The following is a 19,474-nucleotide window of genomic DNA, read 5'->3' on the forward strand; positions in this document are numbered from 1 at the left end:
CCTCCATGTTGCTATGCGGTGGGGTTTTTTTTCTCACCACCTCCACACCTGACATCTTTGGCAGAACACATTTACGCAGTTATAAAAGAGCACAAAGCCGTCTGTGAACACTTTACTACTGACAGTCTGAAAACAAAGTGAGAATCGGAAAGGCCTTTACTTGGAGCACTGCAGCTCTGAGTGAAAATGTAGGATCAGAGTCACCGGCCGATGAAGTTAATGCTTTTGTGGGTGTGGTCTACTTAACACAGGGATGGGGGTGGTCAGGATGACACAAAAACAAATTATGCATGGCATGGAGAAAGTAGATGGAGCAATGTTTTTCTCCCTCTCTAATACCGCTAGAACTCATGGTCATTATGCTGGAAGGTTCAGAATGGATGAAAAAAAAATACTTCTTCACACAGTTAAACTATGGAACACTCCCACAGGAGGCAGTGATGGGCACCAACTTAGATGTCTTCACAGGAGGATTAGACAAGTTTATGAAGGTCAAGACTATCAATGGCTACTAGCCACTATCATTTAAAGGTGTTGACCTTTAAAGCCCTAAACAGCCTCAGCCCAGTATACCTGAAGGAGCGTCTCCACCCCCATCGTTCTGCCCGGACGCTGAGATCCAGCGCCAAGGGCCTTCTGGCGGTTCCCTCATTGCGAGAAGCAAAGCTACAGGGAACCAGGCAGAGGGCCTTCTCGATAGTGGCACCCGCCCTGTGGAATGCCCTCCCATCAGATGTCAAAGCGATAAACTACCTGACATTAAGAAGACATCTTAAGGCAGCCCTGTTCAGGGAAGTTTTTAATGTGTGGTTTTACTGTATTTTTGGTTTCTGTGAAAGCCGCCCAGAGTGGCTGGGGAAACCCAGCCAGATAGGCGGGGTATAAATAATAAATTATTATTATTATTATTATTATTATTATTATTATTATTATTATTATCAATGGCTACTAGTTCTACCTCCACTGCCACAGGCGCTATGTTTCTGAATTCCAGCTCCTGGGAATTGTGGTGGGCAGAGTTATGCTTGTGTCCAGCTTGCGGGCTTCCCACAGACATCCAGTTGGCCACTGTGAGAGCAGGATGGTGAACTAGAAGGACCATTGCCTTGATCCACCCAGAAGGCTCATTTTCTGTTCTTATGGCCATCAACTTGTTGCTGAGACTCCCAACTTCCATCAGCCCCAGCTAGCATTGTGAATGGCGGCTGAAGTCCAGCAGTATCTGAAGAGCCACAGATTCTCCGTTACTGATCATGCATCTCATTGCACTAGCTCTTTCTTCTCTCATATCCATCACAAGTCCCCTTCATTGGAAAGAATGAACATCCCACTTATATTATAAAAAAAGAAAGTCCCCACATTATTATTTATTTATTTTTTAAAAAGTAAATCACTGCTGCTGTTGTTGCATGAAAAATTCTATCTTTCCTGAGAGGAGCTCAGGGATATGGTTCCCTCTCCCCATTTTATCCTCCCAACAACCCTGTGAGGTAGGTTAGGCAGAGGCAGTGGTTGGCTCAATATGCATCAGACCAGCTTCTCTCTCCTGTTAGAAACTAACAAGAGGTGTGCATTCCAAATGTCCAAAGGCGCCTGCATGTTGCCTTTTGTGTCTTGATAAAACAGCCATTGCTTTTTCCACCTGCCTTGCCCCACCCTCCAGCCTTCATAAGGGGGCTGTTTCCAGAGGAAGAACAGTGAGGGGAAAGGTGCTGTAGTGCTTTGTGAATCATATGACTTTTCTTGTGGTTTTGCTGTTTCGTTTCCCCTTTTTTTAGTTGCTGCAGTTAACAGTGTTTGGTAGGAGAGGGTTGGTCGTCCTTTTGATGATTTGTTATTTATTCTATAATTGTGATGTTCTATTATGTCGCTGTTATTTATTGTTTGTGAGCCGCTTTGCCACTAGCGTGAGTGCAAAACGACATAGACATATAGTGGTACCTCAGGTTACATACGCTTCAGGTTACAGACTCTGCTAACCCAGAAATAGTGGAAATAGAAAAATTCCTTCCTGTAGCACCTTAAAGACCAACTAAGTTAGTTCTTGGTATAAGCTTTCGTGTGCAAGCACACTTCTTCAGATACACTGTATCTGAAGAAGTGTGCTTGCACACGAAAGCTTATACCAAGAACTAACTTAGTTGGTCTTTAAGGTGCTACAGGAAGGAATTTTTCTATTTCGACTATGGCAGACCAACACGGTTACCCATCTGTAACCAGAAATAGTGCTTCAGGTTAAGAACTTTGCTTCAGGATGAGAACAGAAATTGTGCTCCGGCGGCACGGCGGCAGCAGGAGGCCCCATTAACTAAAGTGGTGCTTCAGGTTAAGAACAGTTTCAGGTTAAGAACGGACCTCCGGAACTAATTAAGTACTTAACCCGAGGTACCACTGTATCTGTTACGGATGCTTTAGTTGAGATTCCTGCATTGCAGCGGGTCGGACTTTATGACACTTGGGGTCCCTTCCAAGTCTACAGTTCTACGATTCTATGATCATGAATGAATGAACAGTGGTTGAGGTGGAGAGGTAAGGAAACCACAATGAAATACTGAACGGATCTTGCTGAATTGTGCCCATCCCCGACGGCAACTCTGCTTTCTCGCCCCTGCGCGAAGCTCTCTTTGCGATCCTAAACCTCTGCGGCCGGCGCTAGCTAGCTTGTTTGCGGGCGGCACTCTGCACATGCTCCAAGGACGTCGCTTCATGGTTTCCCACGCGCCGAGAGACCAGCTCTGCCGTTGGCCTCTCACTGTGTCCGCGCCACCACCACCCCGGACTGCCCACTCAGGAACTCCGGACCCTGCCGCCTGCCCGCCTCTCCTCCCCCTGCAGGACTACGTCTCCCAGCATGCACCGCGAGCTCCTCCTCCCTCCCTCCCTCCCTCCCTCCCTCCCCCACGAGCCCCTCGGGAGACGGGCGGAGCAGCGTGCGGGAGGAGGGCGGCCGCCAGGACTTCTTGGCGAGACTTCAGCGGGATGGGCAGCGCCGCGCCTCCGCCGCCGCCGCCGGGTGGGCGCAAACTGAGCGGGGAAAGGTATGTCCGGAGAAGGGGAATGAAGGGGAACCAGCTGCCGGGGCCACCCGAGTCCGCCGCCTGACGACCCTTAGAAACGCGTCCGCCTGGAGTTTGCACGCAGACCCCGGGGAGGAAAAAGCAGGGAAAGGTCTCCGTGGTGCCAGCCTGGGCTGTGACACGGCTTTTGGGGGGCATCCCGCACCCCAGTCTGTTGGCACGGGCGCCCAGAAGGCAGCAGCTCTCCGGGGATGTAATTCATAATAATTATATTTTGCTTCATAGATGGATGGATAGATAGATAAAAGTCCATGCTCGGGTTTTTTTTCCCTCCCCCACCCCCTTTCTTTAAGGTCAGTGGGTTGTTCTTTAATTTTTTACATGCTCCCAAGTTTTCTCTCTGCCTTGCAAGCAACGCATCGTTCCTCTCCGTTTCTTTGCATCCTCTGTCTTTGAGGAGCATAATTTCATTGCAAGCGTGGCGGGCGGGTGTGTGTGTGTTTTAATCGGAGCTGGAGATCTGCTTCAGAAAGTGCTCCTTTCCCTCCTCCTGGGATTATCAGATTTCCACAAGAGAATAGAGATCCTGGATTTGCCGAGCTACAAGGGATTTGCTGGCTTCTTCCTAATTAGACTCCGCATTTGAATGTGGACTCCCCCCAGTTTAGTTCTTTCTTTCTTGAGTTTGCACTTTCCTCCGTTTGAAACTTGATGGTCTTTGCCTTTCAGGAGGAAGCTATGGGTATATATTTATGCCTCCCCTTTATTTCCGATGGGTTCTTTCTGTAATTGGATAGCAGTGTCAAAGGTTGATTAGAGTTCCTAATAGATTTGAGTTCGGCAAGCGGATTTCGGCTTTAAGTGCTTGATTAAAACAATCGCATTTGTTGTTTGCCTGCCACGCACACACAAGCACACAAATGTACCCACACGCTGGACAAAATCAGAATAATGAGTTTGAGTCTGTATTAGCCTCATAATATATCTTGATGATGAAGCTGTTTTCTCCCCCTACCCCTTTCTATTTGCAGATTGAAAAGGAATGCTTGTCCAAGGAAATTTGTTTAATTGGGTAGTGGCTGAAACAGTGTCCTAGCTAAAAGAGTGGCTGGAGAACAGTAGATTGCTTCAGTTGGCCAACTGCTCTTTCATGCCTGATGGACAGGTTGGAATTGTCACTGTTTACTGAAGCATGGGCTTATGAATGGTAAACCACGGCTAGTTCAAGGGGGCTTCCCGATGGCATGCGTGGAGCTTCTGTACCTTACCAAAGAGGGTGGTCAGTCCGATCAGTGTCATAATATGGACTGGAGCGTGCCTACTCCCCCTGGTCAGGGACAGCCTGGTGAAAGTGCAGGAAGGACTTCAACCATATCCATGGCTGCTGAATGCTGCGAGAGGCACTGCAAAGCCATCCAAAGGTCAGATCTTGCTGAAGCCCCTCTTTCCTTCACCACTGGTTCCTCACCGTGCCCAGAATGTACAACCACAGGTGAGATCACCTGCCATCCCAGCTTTCCCAAAGAAGCAAAGGAGGCAACCCAACAGAGAGCTTGCTGCTGCGAATCGGAGACGTCCTTCACTTTCGTGGACGAAAATGTCAACAATCTGGACTACGCAGGACGTCTTGCCCACAAGAGCTGCTGCCAAGGCCAGGATCTCATTCCCCACCCTGACCCTGCTGGAGGGATGCCCCTTGAATGGCCCTACGATCCACCCTCGCTGATTTCCGAGGAAAACGATGATGCTGCCTCGGAAGCTGATGGAGGAAAGTCAATAGACTATGGCTTCGTCAGCGCCATCTTCTTCCTGGTCAGCGGGATATTGCTAGTGACCGTTTCCTACGTGGTCCCCAGGGACGTGACCGTGGATCCCAGCACGGTGGCGGCAAGGGAAATGGAGCGGCTGGAGAATGAGAGCGCCAAGATTGGGGCTCACCTGGATCGTTGTGTGATTGCCGGGCTCTGCCTTTTAACGTTGGGGGGCGTAGTACTGTCCAGTTTGCTCATGATCTCTATGTGGAAAGGTGAGCTCTACAGGAGAAGCAGGTTTGCAGCCTCCAAGGAATCGGCCAAGCTCTACGGCTCCTTTAATTTCCGAGTGAAATCTTCCACGAACGATAACATGGAGTTATCGTTAGTTGAGGAGGATGCTCTTGCCGTAGATAGTTAGGACGTCCTTGGCACTCTGAGGCAGCAAAGGAGGAAGAACGTAATTGTCATTACATGAAACCGAATGAAGCTTAAAATAGCAAGCGCCGTCCGTTGAAGAGTATCTTTTCCTAGCCCATTGAAATGGTATGTTTGCGTTCTGTAGACGTCGTAGTCTTGGACGAAAAGACAAAAGAGATAATATTCAAAATAATGCATACATGGGATTCAGAGTGATTGAAAATGGCTCTCTTAGTATTTATGGAAATTCTTCAATGGCTGATGTCCATTGAAACTGCGTCGCTTAGAGCCACATTCACACCCTACATTTAAAGCTCTGTGATTCCACTTTAAACAGAGTTCCCTGGGAAGAGGGATAATTGATTGTGAAGCCACACTGGGGATTGTAGCTATGGGAGGGGAACAGGAGTCTTCTATCAACGCTCAACACCCTTACCAAACTACAGCTCCCAGAATTCTTTGGGGAAAGCCATGACTGCTTAAAGTAGCTTACATTTATTGTTTTAAATGTAGGGTGTGGATGTGGTCCTGGTTTACATGCAATAACAGTAGAATTCGGATTGCCATTGGCTGGCAGACCCACCCCCCAGTGAAGGTCTAGGAGCTGCCCTTTCCATTTTCCACTGCACCATTTGTAAGTGTCAATCCAGGGCTTTGTGGGGAATTAAAATGACATGCCCTGAATCTGCACTGGGGCCTGCCATCTTAATACCCCCACAGTACCCCAAAGCGACATTGCATCAGGGTCCCTGTAGAAAATAAAAAGGATGGTGTGGTGCTATAAACAATGAATGTTTAAAGGGGGGCATGGGGGAATGTTTAAAGGTGTCAGCAGTGGGCTTTGCTGGGCTGCCAGGATTCCAGGAACTGCCCACTCCCGCTATTGAAACTTACATTGGCCTGAGTTCTTGCTGTGCTTTTTTCTTGGTATATTTAATAACAAGAACTCCAACTTATTTAACGTTATTCAAGGCTGGCTGGTGGCATTGCCCATGTATTGCAGGATCAAGTGGTGGCTTATGTGTGAGACTGTGTCATCGCAGACAGAGCCTCCATGTGGCCTCTTCAGTGCAATAGTTTTCAGCGGAGTCAGGCCACACAATCAGCTGAGATATGCACATCAACCAAGATCAGAGATGTCAAGTCTTGTGTGTGTGCAAACCAGGGCTTGATGAGCCGGCAGCTGAATGCGTGGACTCACTCCACTGGATAACATCGTGTCTATGGCAAGAAGAAGGCTGTGTCTGTGTGATGTCAACATTCACATGTGCACACCATCTCTTCCATGCTATGGTCATCAAACGGTGCATATGTGAATTGTCTGTAAATAGCCAAGAGGTGTCTGCGTACTGAATTCACTGAAAAGCATTACAGTTAAGGTAATGGGAGATATCACAAAGGTTCTGTTTTCGCAAAGGCCCTTTCACACAGAGAAGGGGCAGACGAGATCTTCAGGTCCAAATAAACATTTGTAGCATTGCAGCTTGAACATGAGAACTGCCATAGCTCCAACTTAAGCATCTGTTAGGTGTACAGAAGGTCTCTGGCTCAATTTCTGGCATCTCGAGGTAGTGGTGGGCAAATCTTCCTGCCTGGAGCTCTGGAGGGCCACTGCCAGTCAGTGTAGGCAATACTGAGCTAAATGGGCCAATGGGCTGACTCGGCGTAAGTCAACTTCCGATGTTCCTGTGCATCCGAAGAAGAGTGATACAGAATCAGATCAAAAGCCTATCTAGCCCAGCTTCCTGTTTTCACAGCTGCCACAGAATGTGAGCACAACAGCATTTTCTTTACTTGAGATTCCCAGCAACTGGTTTTCGGAGGCATGCTGTACCCAACAGTAGAGACAGAACATAACCATCACAACTGCTAGCCACTTATTGCCTTATTTATTGTTTTATTATTTATTGCATTAGTTGGTTGCTATTTAAAACAAAGGTTCAAAGCAACTTACCTGGAATGTGTCCAAACCCCTTTTAAAGCAGTCTGAGTTGCTTTAAGTACCGTATTTTTCGTCCTATAGGGTGCACTGGCCCATAGGATGCACCTCGTTTTTGGGGGGGGAAATGAATAAAAAAATTTATCCCCCCCCCCCCCAGAATGGGCTGCTGCCCGCAAGCCTTGCGAGCCCGTGGGAACTCCCGCCGGGCTCGCAAGGCTTGCGGATAGCTTCCTGAAGCCTGGAGAGAGAGAGAGGGGTCGGTGCGCACCAACGCCTCTCGCTCTCCAGGCTTCAGCGAAAGCCTGCATTCACCCCATAGGATGCACACACATTTCCCCTTCATTTTTGGAGGGGGAAAAGTGCATCCTATAGGGCGAAAAATACGGTACATCCTGCTGCAGAGAGTTCCACAGTTTAACTGTGTGCTTCTTTTTGGTCTGCCCTGAATTGTCCAACGTTCAGCTTCAGTGGATGACCCCACATTATAGGATAATGAAAGAGAGAGGGAAACTTCTATTCACATCCTTCATGTAATGCATCATTTCATACACCTCCGTTGTGCCCTTTCTTACCCCACCCCAAGTTAATAAATAAATAAATCAGCAGCAGTTGTTATTCTCTATGCTTGAAAATTTTACCTTTAATAATGCTTTCTACCAGTTTTCTCAGGACAGATGTGAAGTAACAGGCCTGTAATTTTATGATTTGCCTGTTTTTAATTTGTCAGGAAGGTGTGGAATTTGGTCTCTTGTTACCACTATTTACCACAGACTGCCTTCCTTATTCAGGCACAGATAACTGCTTTACATTTTCCACAGGGATCTAGTGTGAGTTTCTCACTTGACGCTGGCACTCCGAGATGACATTTTGGCGTTCCAAATTGCGCTAACTTTCTTGTTGTGTGTTAAAATAATTGCTTGGTGGCATTTTCATCCGGCTAAGTCCACGTTTCCCTATCCATCCCTTCCATGCTTCGTATAAAGCATTTAATACTCTCTGTCACTCTAAAAACCATGAACTCTAACAGCCTACATGAAAGGTTATTAACAGACTGTGGCAATATGCTAAGGGGCACCAGTAACCAAGCCACAGGACAGTCATCCGGTATCGGCAATTAAAGACTGGAGCATTCAATTTCAATTTTGGTGGCATTTTTTACTCTGCTTATCAGAGGTGCAGTGGTTTTTTCCTGCTTATACCTGCATATCTATGTGAGATATAAAACTCCTTTAAGCCCCATGATTCATTTAGTCATTAGATTTATAACCCTTCCTGCCCTCGAAGGCTTGGGGAGGTCAGCAAACTTACAAAAAAAAATAAATTCTAAAGCGGATGCCTTTGATAATCGCCCTGTTTATCATCAGTTGTTGTCCCCATGTATTTGACCAATCAGAACTTCTGAAAGATGCTGTACTCCGGTCATTTGCAATGTGGAGATTGGAACTGGGGTTTTTTAGAACAAAATTCACATAAGGAACACATGAGGCACTGCAGAATATCACAGAGTGTCAAGCAGTCGTGCAAGTTGTGTTGCATAAGTGTCCATCAAAACATGCCAGCCGGTGCAAATCTGTTCATTTCAATGGGGCTTATCTAGAAGAATTTGCTGCTAATCATACCCAAGATCTATAGCCAGCTAGGCTTTGTACGCTTCTTCCATGATGTTTTATCTACATTATTTTAATCCTAAACCCTTTGGTAAAAGGAACTTTCCAATATACACCTTCTCATTTAATATACAGTTGTTGGGGAGGGTCGTGTACAAAGTGCTTGTCTGCTTGCCCCTAAATACATGGGCTGTGTGTATTAAGTAACCATTGCTGGCAAATCAAGAGCCATTGTGATGCTGTGGTCATGGAACCAACCCTACCGTTGGGCAGAGTGAGGTTTCTGATGCTCGGTGTTATTAAAGGGAAGCAAATTGAGAGTCATTTAATTTTTTATTCTATTTTTACTGCCAAGAAGGGAGAGAGGCGCTTGTGGGATTTTCCACCTCGGGTGCCCAAATAATTTTACTGGCTTTGGGTACCAAGAACCTTCATTTGTGGGCATAGGAACACCATTTGCTGGTCTGCCTCGGGCGGCAAAATATCTTGAGCCAACCCTGAGTGGTTTAAGTATCAGACTGATACCAGATAGATAGATTTGGATTCATATCCCTGGCCAGCCACAAACCTTATTTTGAGTCATTTTCAGTCAGTCATTATCTCAGCCTAGCCAATCTCAGAGGGCTGGCCATGTACTGAGAGTGTGGTGTTTAGTATGTGTCTGAAAGAAAGCTTGAGAATGGCTGTCACCCCTTCAGCCACTTTCCCCCTGAGGGAATTTGGTGGGGGTTAGTGGGGATGGGAGGGGCTCCCCACCCTGATGCTCTTTTGAGGAAAATAAAAGCCAGATTGCAGATTGCTTGCATAAGCTTCTTATACCACCACCAGTGTTTGTTTTGTTGTTTATTTATTGCACTTATATCTCACCTTTTTTATCCAAGGAGCTCAAGGTGGCATGCGTAGTTATCCCCACAACAATCCTGGGACTGGCCCAAAGTCACCAAGTGAGCTTGATGGCCCAGTGGTGATTTGAACCCTGGTCTTCCAGACCCTAGTCCAAGGGTAGGCAACCTAAGGCCCAGGGGCCAGATGCGGCCCAATCGCCTTCTCAGTCCGGCCCGTGGATGGTCCAGGAATCAGCTTGTTTTTCATGAGCAGAATGTGTCCTTTTATTTAAAAAGCATCTCTGGGTTATTTGTGGGGCCTGCCTCGTGTTTTTACATGAGTAGAATGTGTGCTTTTACTTAAAAATGCATCTCTGGGTTATTTGTGGGCCATAGGAATTTGTTCACTTTTTTTCTTCAAAACATAGTCCGGCCCACCAGATGGACTGAGGGACGGTGGACCAGTCCACAGCTGCAAAAGGTTGCTGACCCCTGACCTAGTCCAACACTCTGGCCACTAGACCACACTGTAGGAGTTCTAGGTGCTGGAGTGGATCTGCTTATATTTCAGCGATAAGGAATCTTTGGCCCTTTGAACCTTTGCTGTACTACAGCTCCCATCATTCCTGGCCCTTGACGATGGTGACTGAGGTCAATGGTACCTGGAGTCCAACAACATATGAGGTATCTGAAGAAGTGTGCATGATCAACTTAGTTGGTCTCTAAGGTGCTACTGGACATTTTTTTATTTTTGTATGTATTTCAACTGCGTCAGACCAACATGGCTACGTACCTGAATCTAGAACATATGAGGGGTGACAGGTCCCCTACCCCTGCTGTAGTACCTGGAACCCACTGCCACAAGATCCAGGGCCCTCAGAACATTTTAGTTTCTAAGCTGTGTAGACTCCCTGGATTTTCCTTCGGTATTATTATTCTTTAAGGGCTATTGAAACACGAAAACCAGGCCTCTCTTAAGAGCACTGCCTAAGCAGAGCTTCTCGAGACAGTAATAATAATTAGAGCTAAAATCTCATTTTGCATTTGAATAAAGATCCAGGCTAATGGGCCTTTCCCAATCCCAACAGAATGCTTCTGGGAACCCATTTGTCTTCTGTGTACACTTTCTTGTAAGAGGATTCAAACCCCCTAACCCCCCAGGCAATTGCAGAGGGCTTGGCTGCACAAACCTGTGCTGGATTGGTGGGTGTTGTTATTATTTGCATTTGTAATTTAAAAAAAACAAACCCCAAGTGTCTTAACAGGGTAAAACATGTAATAAATGCCTGTTGTGGCAACTGATGCAGAAGACTTGTGATGTAACCCATCACTATTACTGAAAGCAGACGGGGACCTACAGACTCACACCAGAGTCATGCCCTTTATAACAGTAATGGGGAAGCTGTGGTCCTCCACATGTTGCTCACATCATCCCTGACAGGGTCGGATGGGAACTGGAGTCCAGTAACATCTGGAGGGCCACAGGTTCCCAGCTCCCAATTTCTACATTCCTCAGCCAGTTTGGCTGCTCCCAGGAATAGATGGCCTTCCTTCCATGTTTGCATATCATACAAGCAACATTGGCTCCCATTGCTTGCATATAACACACAAACACACATGGAAACGTACAAGTCAAAGTTTCCCCTGCTTTCCAGGATCTAGGAAAAAGGGAGTCTGCCTTATAAGAAGTCAGACATTCATCCATCCAACTAAGCATTGTCAACTCTTACCAGTAGCAGTTATCCAGGCTCACAGGCAGGCAAGATTTCTGCTATGTGATCTTTTTATCTGGAAATGCCAGGGGGTCATACCTTGGAGATCCTGGATGCCAGTTGTGCTCTGCAACTGAGCTGTTATCTCCAACCATGTATAGCACGGATGGGGAATCTATGGAACACCTGATGTTGTTGGACTGCAATTCCCACCATCCCTGACCACTTGGCCACGCTGGTAGGGGCTGATGGGAGTTGGAGTCCAGCAACATCTGGACGGCCCCAGGTTCTTGACCTCAAGGTACAGGGAGTCCAGCTAACCCTTATATCCTGTGTTCCAAGTCATGTAGAAAGCACTTGGGGTTACTTGAACTTACAGCCGCCATGGGCAAAACACTGTGGGCTCTTAAACTGCTGCATATGGCATCTGTTAGTGCACAGTGACTGGATTTGTCTGCAGTGGCTCACCATCAGAATAGCTCAATTTTCAATGGGCTGCCATAAGCATCCATCAAAATGCAGGCTAAAATTCCATGAAAGATGTGTGCAGTCGTACCACTGTGATATAATCAGTCCCTCGGAATGCAAATTTGCTTTCTAGCTTGGTTTTCCTTCACTGATTCAGAATGTAAGGATTTCTCTTATAAGAATGGGTAGGTGTCAGGTATGGGTACGTAAATCAGGATTTGTGCAATCATGGCTGTGCATCTCTGTACCTGAAAGTCACTTTTTGATGACGTTAGCAGAAGAAAACAAAAATGGAGAGAATAAGGAACTCCATGGAATTGTGAAATTAGATGGAACAGTGCAATGTCAGAAGCATGCATCCATCAAACAGTTAAGCACTGGTATCCTGGAGAAATTAGCAGATGAAATGAGCCTGATGCCTATAAGGAAATGGAGAATTGGTGCAAACCCACCTTCAATCATCTCGGGTGATAGGGAATGGTCATAGCAAGAGGGGTGTTAAGAGGCATTTATCCAAACGAATCATGGGGGTGTTGGTACCTTTTTAATGAGGCTCTAGCTCTTGCAAGAAGAATGCAAGAAGATGGACGCTAATTGGGACAATGGCGGACAGCTGTAGACTGTGCCAGCATCTCATGCTATTTTCCACGAGCAATTGCACAAAAGTGTCATGCTGCAGTCATCTCTTTCCTTGAGCGAAGTGATAGCTACAAACTTTGTTAGTATTTCTTTTAAAATTATTGTCTTATGTTCATATCCTGCCTTTCTTCCGTTATGGAACGGAAGTCAGTGGGCCTGTGATTCCCAGGCAGTCTCCCCTCCAGGCAATGACCAGGCCCCAACTTGCTTATCTAATAAACCAGAGGTGGAGAACCTCAGGCCCAGAGGCTAAATGTGACCTTCCAGGCCTCTCTAGATTTCAGAACTCTCTCCACACCACACCCTTCTCTTTTTGCTTGGCTGGGAAATGTCCCTGAGCTCTGGCAATGAGAGGGATAGAGAGGGGCATCAGAGCATGTGTAGAAACTGGTCTACTGCAGGAGGCCAGTTGCTCGACCCACTTTGGCCTCTGATGCCACCTGCATCGTTGCCCTCGGAAGGTTGTTCAGCCTAAAAATGGCTCCCCACATCTTCAGTGCAGCCTTGCAAACAAGCCAACAAAAGTTACTAGCCTGCAAAAAGGAAAAAGCTCTTTGTCATCTTTCAGTCTGGTTCCAGGCTGACTGCGGAAGAGTGGAAGTCCCATCTTCTGCATTGTAGGCTTCTAGCCTCTTGCAAGACCTTTTTTTAAGTTCCCTAGGGACGCGGGTGGCGCTGTGGGTTAAACCACAGAGCCTAGGACTTGCTGATCAGAAGGTCAGCGGTTCGAATCCCCGCAACGAGGTGAGCTCCCGTTGCTCAGTTCCTGCTCCTGCCAACCTAGCAGTTCGAAAGCACGTCAAAGTGCAAGTAGGTAAATAGGTACCGCTCCGGCGGGAAGGTAAACAGAGTGTCCGTGCGCTGCTCTGGTTCGCCAGAAGCGGCTTAGTCATGCTGGCCACTTGACCTGGAAGCTGTATGCTGGCTCCCTCAGCCAATAAAGCGAGATGAGCACTGCAACCCCAGAGTCGGCCATGACTGGACCTAATGGTCAGGAGTCCTTTACCTTTACCTTTACCTTACCAGGCAGGTTTTTAGAAGAGAGACAGGGTGATCCATCCCTGCTCAAGCTCACCTCCATGGAATTCCTGATCACCTATGGCTACCAGGCCCATCGTTCAGTACAAGACTGACCTAGTAAATTATGGCTGGGAACTCCATCGCTTGTTCACTCCCTTTCGGCAAGTGAACCCCTTTTGGTTGTAGTTACCAAAGTTATTCATTTCTTTGTCATAAATACTACAGAGCAAAAAGAAACGCAACAATCTTATTTTTACGTATTTGTGACTGCAGAGTAATAGAGCAGTTTTGTGTATTTGGGGACCCACCAAGCTAACTGCAAGCTTATCTGTTTGGACAGTCCCTAATTTCTAGCAAAACCAGGAGTTCTCAGTGGCCTCATTGTATGCTGAGCTGTGCTCAGTTTGGTGGCTCACAAACCTGTTCTATAGATTGCTATCCTAACTCCAATTACCTGGGAATAAGCCTCATTGAATTCAGTAGGACTCACTGTAGACTAGACATGGTTAGGATTTCACTGTGTGATGTCTTTAATAATCTGCTGTATCTTACAATGGGATGGGGTATTTAGTGAGGAGGAGGAGGAATGCATCGTATGAACTGAGGCTCAGAATATCTGTGGGAATTACAGCATGCCTTAATACTGAATTCTGGTGCTAAGAATGAACACTGCTTTCTTACAGGCAACATTCTGATGCTTTATGCCATAAAGAAGGATTTGCAGAGAAGCACTTCCCTGATTGTAAATTAACTGTACCTAAATATGCGTTATTCTAACAATATTATTAGCAAACTCATGCTGGGTTAAAAAAGAAAAAAAGAAATATCAGGCTTGCAGGGTGTTTGTACATGATTATCACTGATACTGCACTGTATAGGAAGGGACTGTTTAAGCATTCACTATCCAGCCCCAATCTTAGTAAAAAAAAGTTCTGCCTGATGCAGCAATTGGGTATTTTAAGGGTGGGGGCATTTATGTCAATGGGTGTTTTTAACCTAATACAGTGGTGCCCCGCAAGACGAATGCCTCGCAAGACGGAAAACCCGATAGACGAAAGGGTTTTCCGTTTTTGAGTTGCTTCGCAGGACGAATTTCCCTATGGGCTTGCTTCACAAGACGAAAATGTCTTGCGAGTCTTGAGGTTTTTTTCTCCCCCCCCCCCTTTTTCTAAGCCACTAAGCCGCTAATAGCCTTTTAGCAGCTAATCCGCTAAGCCGATAAGCCTTTAATAGCCGCTAAACCACTAATAGCGCTAAGCCGCTAAGCCGCTAATAGGGTTGCTTCGCAAGACGAAAAAATCGCTAGACGAAGACACTCGCGGAACGGATTAATTTCGTCTTGCAAGGCACCACTGTACTATTGATGCAATAATAATTTAATAATTGTTTATTTATACCCCGCCCATCTGGCTAGGTTGCCCCAGAAACTCTGGGTGGCTTCCAACACATAAAAACACAATAAAACATCAAACATTAATAGTAACAATCTGATCCAATAGAAAGGTCATGATAGCTTTAAAATAAACAACTTATATCAAACAAAGCAACATTCAACAGTACATCATAATCTAATAGTAAACAGTAAAATTAAACATCAGCAGATAACGATTAAACAGTTCGCACTTATCAACCACAATAAGGAATTGCCAAGCTATAATCAATAAAAATAACAGCAAACCACAATGCATAAAATACCACAAAACATACAAAACCATGTAATTGAGAAACAAAGAAACTTATAAAACTATTTTTTTAAAAAAAATATATCCCTGAACTCTTCTTTCCAGCTGCTGCTACTGTTTTCAAAGTCATAGTCTAGGAAAGACTGGGTGGGTCAAGGCAAGGGAAAAGTCATTGCCTGCTACAAAGAGAAAGGGATGATTTTTACCATGATTACTGCAGGAGATGGAGAGGGCATGAATATATTTTCCTCGTGTGCTGCAGTTTATTGTCATTTATGTCATTAATGTAACATGTATTTAGACTCCGAGTTCTTTCTCTCTCTCTTTTCTTGCCTACCATTTAAGCATCTCTTGAGATAGAAACCGTGTGTTCATCAGCTAACACATGTATGGAAAGCAAGGAGGTCCAACGGTAGGTGGCGCCAGAGCCAACTCACTCTGTATTTGTCACCATCTTCCTCCCTGCTGAGCACTCCAAGGGCAACTCCAAGGAGAAAGAAGGTGTCAAACCTTGCCCAGACTGGTTGTAAACAGGACAGCAGGCAGGTAAGGGGTTGGCCGAGGGTAGAGTGAGGCTGGTGGAGCAGTGCTTAGTGCACCCTAATGGACCAGCCCCCATTGCTGCAAGCCCTGGAGAAGCAATGGGGCAGAGGACAGCTCTGGAATCCCAGTTGTGCAAGAAAACAGAGGTTGTGGTGTGGAAAGGCTAGAACGTGTCTACTCTCTACACCTTGGAGAAATGGCAGTTGTGCTTTTCAGACGCACAATGGCTATCAAATATATGGTTCAGCCCTGGCCCCCTCTCACAGAATACCCTGGACATAGAATCATAGAATCATAGAATCATAGAATCATAGAATCATAGAGTTGGAAGAGACCACAAGGGCCATCGAGTCCAACCCCCTGCCAAGCAGGAAACACCATCAGAGCACTCCTGACATATGGTTGTCAAGCCTCTGCTTAAAGACCTCCAAAGAAGGAGACTCCACCACACTCCTTGGCAGCAAATTCCACTGTCAAACAGCTCTTACTGTCAGGAAGTTCTTCCTAATGTTTAGGTGGAATCTTCTTTCTTGTAGTTTGGATCCATTGCTCCGTGTCCGCTTCTCTGGAGCAGCAGAAAACAACCTTTCTCCCTCCTCTATGTGACATCCTTTTATATATTTGAACATGGCTATCATATCACCCCTTAACCTCCTCTTCTCCAGGCTAAACATGCCCAACTCTCTTAGCCGTTCCTCATAAGGCATCGTTTCCAGGCCTTTGACCATTTTGGTTGCCCTCCTCTGGACACGTTCCAGTTTGTCAATGTCCTTCTTGAACTGTGGTGCCCAGAACTGGACACAGTACTCCAGGTGAGGTCTGACCAGAGCAGAATACAGTGGCACTATTACTTCCCTTGATCTAGATGCTATACTCCTATTGATGCAGCCCAGAATTGCATTGGCTTTTTTAGCTGCCGCGTCACACTGTTGGCTCATGACATACAATATTCTACATGTCTACTCAGAAGTACATCCCATTCAATTCAATGGAAGTACATGCCATTCAGTTTAATGGAACTTAGTCCCTGGGAAGTATCACGCAATGTTATTCAGGGTCAGCCATTGCCTGCTCATTCAAAGGTTTACCTGGTGGATCAGGATCCTTGTTAAAAGTTTGAAATGCATTGTAGACATCACATGAGTTAAGTTTCTAGTCCTCATCTTTTCTCTTTAAATCCTCGAAGTAGGTCGAGCCATCCTCACTTCAATTTTCTTCTGCCTCAGGACAAAATACCACCGTATTTTTCGCTCTATAAGACGCACCAGACAATAAGACGCACCTAGTTTTTGGAGAAGGAAAACAAGAAAAAAAATATTCTGAATCCCAGAAGCCAGAACAGCAAGAGAGATAGCTGTGGGATAGCTGTGCAGCCTGCATTCGCTCCATAAGACGCACACACATTTCCCCTTTTTAGGAGGGAAAAAGTAAGTTTTATAGAGCAAAAAATACGGTAACTTCAGAATCTATTTATTGAGCCTGTAGTGACCAGTAGTCATTTTCTAAGGATTTTTCATCTATTTCTCCTTTTGCAAAAAGGTCTATTGACCAATGTTGAAGCAGCCAGGTTGATTTTGTAGAGTCTGCATTCTGAACCCATTCAAGGGCAAAAAAACGGGAAGTTTCAATGTGAGCTTTTCTGTAGTATCTGTGATGCCTTATTATAACGCAAAGATTAATAGTCTTCTGTAGAAATGTCAAATAAACATTTTAAAAAATCAATTTGTTGCCAGAGTGATTACTTTTTGTACCTTCCAGTATAGCATCATAATGTGGCTCTCGGGCTGCAAACCTATACCCACTTAGCTGGGAATAAACTTTGTTGAACTCAATGGGATATCTATAGGGTTGAACGAGGGGTCCAGTCCAACTCTTCAATTCTATGAATCTATGAACAGGGTGAGACCCAAAACATCACAGGTGTCAAAAGACCGGGTAAAGAGGTCTTCAAATAGATCAGAGCCTTTATTTATTTATTGGTCCCTTACCTTTCCCGCCCCGACCTGGCCACAGTGATCCATGCGACGGTCACCTCCAGGCTTGACTACTGTAATTCGCTCTACATGGGGCTGCCCTTGAAGCTGTCCCAGAAACTCCAGCGGGTGCAGAATGCTGCAGCGACACTCCTCACGGGGTCTCTGCCATGGGAGCATATTCACCCAGTGCTTTTCCAGCTGCACTGGCTCCCGGTGGAGTACAGGGTCAGATTTAAGGTGCTGGTTTTGACCTTTAAAGCCCTTCACGGCCTAGGACCCTCGTACCTACGGGACCGCCTCTCCCTGTATACCCCACAGAGACCCTCAAGGTCCATAAATAGCAACACCCTAGTGGTCCCGGGCCCTAAGGAAGTTAGATTAGCTTCAACCAGAGCCAGGGCCTTTTCAACACTGGCTCTGGCCTGGTGGAACGCTCTGCATCATGAGACCAGGGCCCTGCAGGATCTGATTTCTTTCCGCAGGGCTTGTAAGACAGAGTTGTTCCACCTGGCCTTTGGCTTAGAGCCAATTTGATTCCCTACCCCTCTTTCTTTTTTCTTTTTCCTTTCTCCTCCTGTGATGAAGCTGCATTTTAATATTTTAATGTTTCAATATTTTAATGTTGTGTTTTAATCTTGTTTTTAAGTTGTATTCATTCAACTTGTTTTTATTATTGCTTGTTAGCCGCCCTGAGCCCGGCCTTGGCTGGGGAGGGTGGGGTATAAATAATTTTTTTTATTTATTTATTTAGTTAGTTAGTTAGTACATTTCTATCCCATCTTTCGTCCAAGACTCAAGTTAGCATACAATATTCTCTTCCTCCTCATTCCATACTCGCAACTACCCAGCTGAGGTGGATTCAGCTGAGAGATCATGGCTAGCCCAACGTTGCCCAGAGAACTCAATGGCTGAGTGTGCATTTGAACCCGAGTCCCAACCACAACTGCACCATAATGGTGCATGTCTTTGTACGGCATGGGAAAGTCGAGCCCTCCAACATTCTTCAGGAAATAGCGTTCCTGCTTTGACAGATATACATTAGGTAACCTCGGTGATAGTTGAATAATGCATTTCCAGAGGCAAGATGAGCTATCTCCTTTGTCAAGAAGGCAATCAATTTGTCCCTTTTAAAAGTCTCTCCAAAAAAGGTATTGTTCAGCTAGAATATAAATAAAATCTCTTATTCACAATTTCCCCCCTCTCTGCCGTTTATCCATTTAACAAAATAGATTGAGTGGCTTTTTTTTTTTTTTTTTACGCGTCTAAATATGCTCTCTGCTCAAATGAAATAACAGCAGAACACAAACAACAGGAACAGCAGCTGCCAAATAAACTGATGGAAGTAAATGCAGGGAAATATAAATAAAAGAGCTTGTCTGGGATTTTGGTATTGGTTTCTTCGGGGCTTAGCTGTGCACTTCAGAAAAACTGCTAAAGTGGATAAAGAAGTCAAGTATTCAAGAATAAATAAGGAGACTTTTTAAAAAGGCAGTAGGGGGGAATGTGAGATAGGAGACTTTAATTGACTCTAGAATGCTGAGCTCTGGTTATGTAGAGAAAAGCGTAACCTCATCTGAGACTTCAGTTCACCAGTGAAGGCAAGACTGGGACACTTATGCCTCCTTGGAAATAGTTTTCTGACTCCCAGAATAAGGATGCATACACAGTGAACATGTAAAACACTTGGCCTCCCCCAAAGAATCCAGGGAATTTGTTGTGGGTGCTGGGAATTGTAGCTGTGTGAGGGTTAAACTACAGTTCTCTTTGCTTCAAACTACAGTTCCTGTGCTTTAAAGGTGTGATGTGTACTCAGCCATTGGCAAGAACTACAGCAGGGGTCAGCAAGGTTTATCTTGCCTGGGCCGGATTGGTC

General features: G+C 45.7%; 1 protein-coding gene across 1 annotated transcript; it reads left to right on the top strand.

The window, feature by feature from the left end:
- The first annotated feature begins 2,887 nt into the window (after positions 1-2,887).
- TMEM74 (transmembrane protein 74) lies at positions 2,888-7,261 on the top strand. The gene is made up of 2 exons (XM_081014047.1): positions 2,888-3,038; positions 4,049-7,261. The coding sequence occupies exon 2, from the start codon at positions 4,218-4,220 to the stop codon at positions 5,187-5,189; it is 972 nt and encodes a 323-aa protein (XP_080870173.1). The 5' UTR covers positions 2,888-3,038; positions 4,049-4,217; the 3' UTR covers positions 5,190-7,261.
- Positions 7,262-19,474: the final 12,213 nt, after the last annotated feature.

The sequence above is a fragment of the Podarcis pityusensis genome (genome assembly GCF_964106645.2).
Source record: "Podarcis pityusensis genome assembly, chromosome: 7".
Classification (NCBI taxonomy): Eukaryota; Metazoa; Chordata; class Lepidosauria; order Squamata; family Lacertidae; genus Podarcis; species Podarcis pityusensis.